This window comes from Sinocyclocheilus rhinocerous, unplaced genomic scaffold, assembly GCF_001515625.1.
Source record: "Sinocyclocheilus rhinocerous isolate Xijiao unplaced genomic scaffold, SAMN03320098_v1.1 scaffold377, whole genome shotgun sequence".
Classification (NCBI taxonomy): domain Eukaryota; kingdom Metazoa; phylum Chordata; class Actinopteri; order Cypriniformes; family Cyprinidae; genus Sinocyclocheilus; species Sinocyclocheilus rhinocerous.
Genome location: NW_015633195.1, coordinates 850,699 through 861,556, shown reverse-complemented (window position 1 = coordinate 861,556; position 10,858 = coordinate 850,699). Strand labels below are relative to the sequence as shown.

Here is a 10,858-nt window from a genome sequence, read left to right as displayed (position 1 = left end):
AAAAAAGGGGGGGGGGGGGGGGGGCAAATATTAACAAGAGCACACCTGCAATACGCATATGATATTCAAACACTGTGCATCAGATAAGAACTTGGTGGTTGCAGTTTCATCAGCGCAAACTCAAGAGTAGCAAATAAGATCATCATACACACTTATTTACATTAAAGCATGACACATAAAACAATATACCTTTCACACAGCATTCCAGATTCACACATTCCTGCAAGCATTAAAAAGATAACTGTAGTTTAAATAGTAACAATAATAATAATAATAAACCTTACAATGCCTCAGAAAAGTTCTCAGAAATCACTCCTGTCCACTACTCTTTTCTTTTTTTTATTCATCATAAGCAAAGTATTCAAAATGCATTTAAAACCAGATTTATGGTATATACCTGTTGTCACCCTTTATCAAAGGCCTCAAAGCATTAGACCTGGAAATAAAAATAGAAATATTTAAAACTGAAGTTTACAAAGACTAGGCACGTGCACACAACCGTTTTACTTGTCAGAGATGTTGGCTCATCAAATACTCAGATGTCCCTACAAACATCACTTAAATCATCATACAAGTAAACAGAGGTCATTATAGGCTTATGAACTCAACATGGACAAATGAAGTGCTAGTCAAGTAACTGACTTGTTAATTTCTTCCATCTCCGAGAGACAAAAAAAAAAATCCTTGGACACTCTAGATCCGCTCCAGATTCCTGAAAGCAAAAAAAAAAAAAAAGAAAAAACAAAAGCGGATTATAACGCTGAAACGTTAATTACATCCTCAATTAAAAACTTCACAATGCTTCAGTGTAAAAATGTTCTCAGAAACCACTCCTGTCCACTACTCTTATTTCTTTTTTTATTCATCATAAGCAAAGTATTCAAAATGCATTTAAAACCACTTATGGTATATACCTGTTGTCACCCTATATCAAAGGCCTCAAAGCATTAACGTTAGACCTGGAAATAAAAATATAGAAAAATTTAAAAAAAAAAAAAAAAAGATTCGTTACAACACATACATACCACGTGGACCAATATTGAATTAAACGTTAAATGGTTTAGTCAAGTTAATATTAAAACCTTTCACTCAAAACTTATTTAAAGCATATTAACACAAGATAATTTAGTTACAATAAGCATATTAACGTTCATTCGAGGCCTATAACACGTGGACCGCACTTCAAATTAGCGACTCCTTTTCCAGAATTTAATTAAAGTAAAATAATAAAAACACAACTTCTTAAGGCAGTTACACAACAAACATCCACATTACAGAAAAACACCCATTATATTAAACTACTGCGATTAAACGAATCAATGAATTACCTACATTCTCCATGAGCGCTGCAGAACAATGAGACCGAATGAACGCGTCGCTTTGCTTTATATACAGTTTCAGCGCAATGGTTTCTGGGAAATTCCTCTGCTAATATCAGTACACTGTAATGACACCAGGTGGCGCTGTGGTGCCTTTGCCTTCAGTGATACTGGCACATTGTGAATGTGGTTCAACGCTAAAAGAAACATTACTCATTTAAATAGTCCAATAATGCCAGTGAGATGAGTGCGCTAAATGGCTTATTCATCTAGTATAATCATAAATAGTGGTTTCTGCAAATCACACCATTTGATCAGTAATTGCTCTCAATAACGGAATAAGAATAAAGAATTTTGTAAAGACTGCATCCACAAAAACAATTTCTAGCCCAAGAGATTTTAGCAATGCATGAAAGTGATTTATAACCATTCAGTACGTGCGCAAAACAAGTTTCCATTAGCACTTCTATATAGAGGACATTCACGTACGTTTTACTTACATTATATGTGTACATATACAATATCTCTTGGTATTGAAAGGTTATAGCAAACAAGATTTATTTTAAATGGAGTTATTGTGAAATAGTGTACTTTTTATACATCACTTTCCCACACATTTGACCAAAGAATTCCCACAATTTTTCTTGATTTTCCTAGTCATTCATCATTTCTGAATAAAACATTTTAAACACTAATTTATAGTTACTGGAAAAAGCAGAACATACCTAGAGAAAGCATACATTAACTACGACTTTAGAAGTAAATTAATTCCCATTACTTTGAAAATCGAAATGCATCAAATCCCTGTAGTTCAAATGAAGTGAACACCTACAGCATCATTCAACTCTGGATGTTTGGAACAAGAAATTCACTCAACCTTCTCACACAAATTGGTCTCACTGAGATTTAATATTATACTTTGATACATGGAAATCTGGTACAATCAATTGTTGTCAGGCAAATAATTTTTTTGGTGGGATTGCTTCTGGAAAGCAATACTAGGCGAAAGTGAAATTTACTGCATAAGGCCTCCAATTCACTACAGAATATGAAGAGCAAGTGGCTTTTTTAAGCTGTAGCAGTAATAATGTTTTGCCAGTTTTGCTCCAACTGCATCTCAGAAAAAATGGATAATACAATTTGATTTTGCTTGTTGATAATGTTACACAATGTATAGACGTCATTCCAGGAGAAAACACTGACCTGAGTGACTCCATGCATCCACAGACTCTTACTTTTACCTTTAAGAAGACAATCAAATCTTTCCGATGAATGACTATATGAAACGTATATATTTATTTCGGATTAAAATGTGACATTTCACAGAAAGAGAGATTGCAGGGCAATTTGTGATAACGTTGCTTGACCACAGCAGGATAACAACAGATTTGTCAAATGGTTTTATTGTGCACCTTTACGATTTCCTACTGGACAGTCCAATTTTATACTAAGTTGATAAATTATGTGGACAATCAAACAGCAATCTATAAAAAAACAGCCTCCCCGAGGCTCTGGAGAGCATACCAAATCATTTCCCAAAAAAAACAAAAACATTATTGGAATGGAATACAACCATGGCAAAGTTGTCTCAAATTTCAGCCCCGTCATGTAAATAGTAACTTTTGCTCATTGTGGCTTTCGGAGCATGAAACTGCATCCTCTTAAAAGACTCACGATGCAGTGGAACATAAAGGGAATGGTTGCCGTCATGTATGTATATTCAAACAGTTACTATTGCCCTAGAGAAAGAAGATAAAAGGAAAACAAGAATATATCATATCTTCTACATATATATAAACAGCTGTAGCTAGCAGTATGTGAACCAAGTTCTCATTTTGTTTACTTTGTGGTTCCACCTTTAAGGCTTTTTGAACATTAAGATACAGCCTTCAATCATCAGCCCACTACTTCCCTGAGATACAGAACACTGTAGTTTTCAGAGTTTGTTCGATAAAAACACCTCAACCCCTCAGGAGTAGGAGTAGGAGAGAGAGAGAGAGACACGTCCACTGGGATCGTTCTTCTTTTGCCGCTTGCTTGATTTGCACGTCTTCTGTGTGTTCGTGGTGTTTTTTCTTGCTCAATGGTTGATAGAGAGGTGGAAGTGTTGAACTAGTGAGCAGGGAGGTTTATTTTTTTTATTTGTATAGATTAAGTTTGTGTTTTCTTCTTGTCATTCGTTCAAACTTCGAAAATGCAAAGCTGTAAGGGTTCATTCGTTAGTCATTCCAAGGCTGAATAAGAAAAGTGGTTTGCGAGAGAGTTCTGTTTTCTAGACTCGGTGGTTTTGGAAACGGCCTCAGTGTCGTTGCGATGCTAGTCGCTTCAGGAGAGGCTTGTCGTAGACCCAGCATTCACCATCCTCATGAAACAGCTGCAGAGAAACAAAGGCAGATCAGTTCATGTGAATCAAGATGCTCGATCAAAGGTGTTTACATTAAATTAATGCATGTTCTAATATCTCCAGAGAACCTTTCAGCAAAATAGCTCCTGCTAAAAACAAGACTGTAATGAGGCTACATCCTTATAATTTGAACAGAGCTCAGTAGTACGATTCAAGATGTGAACTGAATGTTCCTTTATGAAATATTTTGGCTAATATACATATGCTTTCAGAGTTGAACACATTTTACAATGTTTAAATCCATTGTCCAGAGTCAATAGATTCCATGCAGTCAGGCAATAACATTTAAATCAAGACGGGCCTACCATGAGCTCAAAGGTTAAATGAGGGTATATGCTTCTAGAGTAAATATAGGTCTGTCTGATTCCAGAATTCAACATGAGTTGGTTGGTCTGGGTAAAAGCTGAAGCATGTTTGGAGAAAATGAATTTGAAAAACTGTCAGGCACTGTTGGGCTCTTTAAACATCCAGCTATGTGCATCATGGGTAACGTTTAGTGTAAGAACATGCTGCTTAAAAGCAACAGGAACCAATTAAGGACCATTTATCAGAGTCATATTTCAATCTCATTATTTCTCACAGCACATTTCCCCTTCACATATGCGTGTACTTAAGCACACTCACTCTCGTCTCCCATTGCATTTCCTTCTCCTTCCTTTCTCTGGCCTCCGCCCTCTGTATCTCCTCCAGCCTGTGTTTGGCTTCCGTCGCAGCATCAATGTCCTTCAGTTTCAGGTTCGTTGTCACGTCCTTCCACAAACTGACAGCCAGACAGAGAAACAACAGCGGTCTGCATCAGATCATCTCACCAAGGTACCCAAGCAGAAAAAAAAACATCACTTCAGCAGGTCCCCAGAGAAGCCGGCACAAAAATAACCAAGCATTTTGAAGATCAGCAAATAAGTCAGGTTCAAACAAAACTGAACTGGGAATTAAATACTGTGTGTTCCAAAAGTCCACTAGTCAAAATGCTTGTATTTAGAAATTTTCCATTGCAAATTATATTATCACCATAACTATTTGAGTATTAAGTTGAAGATTAATTAGAAAAAGTCTTTGTATTTGTATTTATTATTACTTTTATTGTTAACATTGTTATTATTATTTATTATTATTAGCATTGTTATTGGTTTTATTTTATTAATGAAAATTTTTTTCTTTTGCTTTCTGAAAAGCATCCCGTGGACTGGTTTTGAAAATTAGTATGTGTGCTAAAACACTTAAGCAAGTGCATATGGTTTGTCCAATGTAACTGTGATGTCCATGTTAAATAAAAATTTAATAATAATAATAATAATTTGTTTTGTTCATCTTTTGCTTTGATAGCAACAACACTAGGGCTGTGAATCTTTGGGTAGACAGCGAATCGATTCGATTCACGATTCATAGGTTTTCGAGTCGATTAAAGAACGATTTTTGCAAATTCACAACGATTCAATTCGATTCGATTAACGATTCGATTCGGCATTCTTTCTATCTCGAACTCGGGTTCGGACCAAGCAATCGAACCAAGTGTGAAAGCACCCTCATTTAGATTTAGGCACCCTCTTCGATTTTATATTTATGTTTTTAAACCGTTGGTTTTGTTTCCAAAGCTTCAGTACATAACGGCACTTACGTCTGCCTTACAAATGTACTGCAAATGCTCTAAAGTACTTTGAAGGTGAACAGAAATGAGATATACAGCTCTCTGCTTGCAGCGCGTCAGTCACGCTCATCAAGAAAGTGAGTGAAACACACACACAAACACACATTTTTATCAAATAATACGTCATTAATAGCGGTTCACTTCCGTGATTTGGTACGATTGCGTTCACATCAGCAGCGAACCGTACCGGAGTTCACTTGAACCGTACCCCAGAACACCCTTTTTAAGCGGACTCGGGTACGGTTCGCGGGTGCGCACCCGAGTTCGGAAGACAGCGTTCACATCATCCAAACATACCGAACTCTGACATCAATCGAATCCGGGTGCGCACCAAAACTGCTAGTGTGAAAGCACCCTTAAGAACCTGAGGGATTAAACTTCATTCTTAAAAACACAAAATTCAAATGGGTTTTTAAGGCTGGTTTCCCATGACTTGTCAAGGAGGCAAGTCCAAGATTAAAAAGTGTTTGAATCTGCACTGTAGCTTGAGAGAAAATGGACTTTGGAGATGTTTCACATTACGGCAAACCTGTTTCAGAGGCTCTATGACAACAGAAACAAGCGCCTACATTTGCTTGACCAGCCACAACATCAGCATAACAGTTACTGCTAAATTATTTACCTCCAACTCTCTTTGCAGAACACCCAATCCCTGTTCCCTGCATCTCCCTCCTGCATAATCAGTTTTTCTTTTTCTCCTTGTAGCTGGAAATCAGCTCACAGACAATTTGTGGACTATATATATATTTTTTAAATAATTCCAGTCTCGCTCGAGAACTCCGGTCTGACGCATGCGGGTTCTTGCGTTATTTCCTTATCACTTCTCGCGTGTGTTTTGTTTTGAAACGTAGTTTGAGGACCAGACAGAGCTGTCGGCGATTCCTCCTATTGTGAAGTCATGCAATGTGAAACCCCCTGTCGCCGATCCATCGTGCAATGTGAACACAGCAGCAACTGAATGCTACCCCAGATAGTCACGCAGTGTGAAAACAACGGCGATCCGACGAGTTTGAAAATCATGCAGTGTGAACTCGGCATAAGTTTCTAGTATGCCTAGTAAGGGCTTGATTAGCTGGTTCAGGTGTGTTTAATTGGGGTTTGAGTTAAACACTTCAGGACACCGGCCCTCCAGGACCGAGTTTGGACACCCCTGCTCTATGAAGAAAACAACATTTAGAAAGCAGAGAGAAAAAAAAAAAACTTGTCAGAGAACGCAGACCTACACACCTTCTGGATTCATACTCCAACTGGTCCTCCAATTTCCGCACCTTCTTCTTCACAATGCCAATTTTCTTTGTGTCAATAAATAGTGCATTTTCCTGGGAGGAAAACAAATATGTTACTTCAATTTTATTCTTGAATGTACTTTCTTTTCTTGTTTTCTAGTGATCAAACTTACCCCCGTAGCCCATTTTGCATACATCACACCATTCCACTCTCCCTCTATGGAGCAGAATGACTTCTTATCATTGGGAGCACTAAAAAGGACAACATTATGAGGATTTTATTACATACTCTCATGTGACAGTAATCTTAACGCACTTGCATATACATTTCTTTGCATGAATTTACTGTAATAACGAAAGAAAACTCACCTCATGGATTAATGAAGTGACATTTATTTACTTAAAATCTTTTGACTCAAGTGCTGCTTTAAAAGTGATTTTTATGATGAATTTATGGACAGTATCACTTTGACTTACAATATCTCAGCAGTTATCCTGTGCTTCTTTCCTCCATAGAACGGTTTGGTGTGGAAAACTATATTGGCACTGTAGCCAGATTTGGAACAGGAAATATTGCACTCTCCACCCAGCTCAACCCATGGAACAGTGAGGATTGACCTATTGGAGCACAGTGAGATGGATGAGACGCTCCGTCCACTTCCCCCTCTAGAAATCTAAACATCTAAATTACATTAGTGTGATAAAGTGATAAAATAGAACAATGCTTACCTCCCGTAGCCATTGGGAAAAGTAAGAATATAGTGTTCATCATATTCAAGACAAGACACACAACCTACGGTAGGACAGGAGAGGACAATTAAGCACCGCAATAGCACTAATGTGTATTAATCACCACTTAACAACGTCCTTGATTACCTTGACCAATATTATGGACACCAATTGACATTCCAAGGAACTTTGATTTGGTCCAGATGTGGGCGTTGAACTGGATTTTCTTGCTGAAACACTCAGCATAAAACGCAGATACTGCAGAAGGACAAAGGTGACAGAATATGTCCATTTACCCAAAAATCACAACAGATTATTGCATTAACATTATAAAATTTAAATGAGTTTAATAAATAAAATCACTAATTAAACAACTGGAATTATTTGACTTTTGACTGTTTAATTTTAAACAAGTTTAATAAATAAATTACTAATTAAATAATTATTTTACTTTTCAGTACCAGCAACAGATAATTGAGGTAATTTCTGGTAACTTGTGTAAGGTCCACCCAATTGGCCCAATGGTGGCTGAAGGTTTCCTGCGTGTTCTGTCTTTTCGGTGTGCAAAGTAATTTAATTTCAATTAAATTCAAATCTGACTCCAGTTTATTATGACCTCGAATGTAGGTTAAAATGCAAATTTCTTTTTTTAAAAAATTAATTTATCCATTCTGTTTGTCAATTTCTAAATATTATTCTGACACTTGATTATTTTAGTTAACTCTTTGCTCTTATTGTGCTCGTTCATTCAGATTCTCATGTCTCTCAGAGATCTCGCACCGGCTGTTAGTGGACCATGGTTATTAGACAGAGGTAACGGCCACTCCTATGCTTGCTCATTCTAAAAGTACTTATGTTAAGTCCCAATAGATCTGTACACACTTGAATAAAGCAACATTATCTCTAGTCAGAGGTCACGACCACTACTAAGATATAAGCCGAACAACATTACTTTCTCTGATAGTAACTTTGGTTTGGTCGTGCCATGGTTTCACATGTACACTTAGCTAGAGTAACATTACAGTAAACAAGAGGTTAGGCCCACCCTATTTAGGTTGGTCAAACAACATGCAGTTGACCTAAATGGAAATTCCCTTTTAGCCCTTATATTCTAAGTACACTTGAACTAATACCAAGTGTTAGCTGGATCACTAAAGATCCAGTTGGTGTGCCCTATGCTCCATCTCAACTAGATTTTAGTCGGTTACTAACCCGATGCAGAAATGCGGTAACAGGATACAACGTAATCTACTACAGTCAATAATCTCACAGTAAACAGAATCAATTCAAATGTAACAATTTATTATCAGTCAGGTAAATATGTATTATGCCAATTACATAGATATCAAATCAAATCAATACAAGACATCAAATTCTCAAAGATAAATCTAAGAGTAAAAGATGCATACCTGACTTAAAAAAATACATAGTATGGAGTGTATATACACACACTCCACACTACGAGCTCATCTGACTACAGAAGCCCTGATCTTCTTGCAACATTTCCTTAAGTACTCAGACCAAGACAAACATCCCCCAAATGGAGACAGGATCTAACAATTGGAATGTGCATTGATCAAGTCCTAGACGTGGAAAGTTTACACCTTGTGGGGACAGATGGTAATTTGCATGAAAGACACTGGGAAATGGCACACCCTCAACAGTAAACACATATTTCTAAACTCGTAGGATCTGTATTTCCTTTTAGTCTACTTCTTGTAAGATTGAGACCATTGTACCAGTCGCCTGGAGATAATTCAAATGATGATAAAATTATATTATGTTTTTGACCATTCTGAGTGAGCTGAGTGAAAGAAAGGATGGGTGAGAGGATGAAAAGGATAGGGGAGAAAGGGGTTTGAGGTTCTTCAAGTCTAACACTTGTAAATTGGATCTATTTTCTTCTACTGGTGGTTATGATAAATTAAATTAGTTAGGCATACTCAGGGATAAAGTTAGTAACTAGTTAGTTGAGCACTTACTAGGAGGGTGGTGAGAAACCTGCTCTGCCACAAATGACACACTGTTTTTGCTACTCCACGGCAATGGCCCATCTGATACAGACTCCTAGAAAGAAAGACAGTGAGTGATGGATAAGAAAAATGATAATACATGGAGTGGCAACAAATAAAATCTGTTATAGAAGATACTGCAAACTTTGACTTTTTTAGACCTTCAAACCTACACTCACAGAAGAAGCAGGATCCTCTGTTTCGGGCAGGTCCCAGTGACAGAAGAACACCTCACCCAGAATGGGGTTGTAGGGCTTCTTGGCCACAGATCCTTTCCGACCAGCGTGAAAGGCTGAGAGGTACCACTTTACCACCTGCACCATGCGGTCCCTTGGATCCTGCTGCTCCGCAATACTGCAAAATGTGCCAATCACGAGTTCATTAAAATTAACTGTTTGAACAAATCAACTTAGATTGAATCACACTTCTATTTCAGAGAGCAAAGATATCCTAGCAGAGCATGTTTGATTATTTCCTCAGCTCATTTGGTTGCAAAGCTGCGTGAGATATATAATAAAATAGCAATGCAATATTCTGTCAACAGTTAATTACTAGAACAGTACATTGGAAACAGCTCAGCTGCTGTCTGGCTACTCCGAAATGTAGTCAAGTTAGTAGCATTGCTACTTTTAAATTCATCAGTTATTACAGTGCTGCTGTAATCAGACTTAAGAATGATAAGTCCATATGGTAGAACAGCTGTGAGATCTATAGACAAGACAGAACGAGCGTTACCTTACAAACAAATCCGGGTGAGCAAAGAAATCTGCATACATTTCCAGCAACGACCTCCGCTCCAAGATAAATGTCGGCAAGACAACCTGAGAATGACAAAGATGGTGTTTTAATTAGGTCAGTGTGTGTTTCTTTTTGTTTGCAGTAAATAGTGCGTGGGAGTGTGTTTATCTCTAAGCAGTACTGTTTTCACATAACGCAGTGTTACTTAATGTGCGTGTGGGCAGGTGCTACTATAATTTACTTGTGCTTTACTTCAATGAGTTTTAATTATACAGAAGTTTTTATGTTTCTGTTCATTACTTACACTATTCCGTTTTTCGTGTGGTGTGGTATGTGTCTGTGTGTGTGTTTAACTCACTCTATGCAGTGTTTTGGTGAGGTGCTGCTATGATAAAACTCATCTGCGTCGTAAAACTCATCTTCACTGCTGGAATAGGAGAAGTCAGGGACACTGTGGGGTGGTATGTTCATGTGACTGGGCGAAGTCACGCTGCTGCTGGGAGCTGAAGGACCACTCCCTAAAACCACAGGAAGAAAATTAAACTAATAAATGTGAGAATAAATGTAAGTGTGCAGAGGAACTATGACTAACCGCACTCATTTAAGCAATACCATGGTCGGCAGTCAATATAGTTCAGATATGGGTTGAGGTTTTGTGCTTTTGAATAAGAGTCTGGCATGTGGGCTTCAAATAAATAGCATGGGTGATAAGCTCATCTACATGCTTAGCATGGGCGACATTTGACTCTTGAGTCAGGGGGGGCAAGAAGAAGAAGAAAAAA

The 10,858-nt window shown here is 37.6% G+C and overlaps 1 protein-coding gene and 1 long non-coding RNA gene across 2 annotated transcripts in view; both read right to left on the bottom strand.

The window, feature by feature from the left end:
* Positions 1–1,364, bottom strand: part of LOC107743867 (uncharacterized) — a 4,730-nt gene extending 3,366 nt beyond the window's left edge. Inside the window, exons 1-5 of the long non-coding RNA XR_001640431.1 lie at positions 1,333–1,364; positions 915–959; positions 643–712; positions 398–436; positions 190–220 (exon numbers count right to left, since the gene is read on the bottom strand). This is a non-coding gene — a long non-coding RNA (uncharacterized LOC107743867). The remainder of the gene's footprint in view (positions 1–189; positions 221–397; positions 437–642; positions 713–914; positions 960–1,332) is intronic.
* Positions 1,365–2,209: 845 nt separating this feature from the next.
* Positions 2,210–10,858, bottom strand: part of LOC107743886 (oxysterol-binding protein-related protein 9-like) — a 33,771-nt gene continuing 25,122 nt past the window's right edge. The window contains exons 12-22 of the mRNA XM_016557338.1: positions 10,434–10,594; positions 10,074–10,159; positions 9,518–9,692; positions 9,309–9,393; positions 7,474–7,584; positions 7,327–7,390; positions 7,075–7,215; positions 6,771–6,849; positions 6,599–6,690; positions 4,348–4,483; positions 2,210–3,693 (exon numbers count right to left, since the gene is read on the bottom strand). Of these exons, the coding sequence (XP_016412824.1) occupies positions 3,619–3,693; positions 4,348–4,483; positions 6,599–6,690; positions 6,771–6,849; positions 7,075–7,215; positions 7,327–7,390; positions 7,474–7,584; positions 9,309–9,393; positions 9,518–9,692; positions 10,074–10,159; positions 10,434–10,594 (1,205 nt within the window). The 3' untranslated portion in view covers positions 2,210–3,618. The remainder of the gene's footprint in view (positions 3,694–4,347; positions 4,484–6,598; positions 6,691–6,770; positions 6,850–7,074; positions 7,216–7,326; positions 7,391–7,473; positions 7,585–9,308; positions 9,394–9,517; positions 9,693–10,073; positions 10,160–10,433; positions 10,595–10,858) is intronic.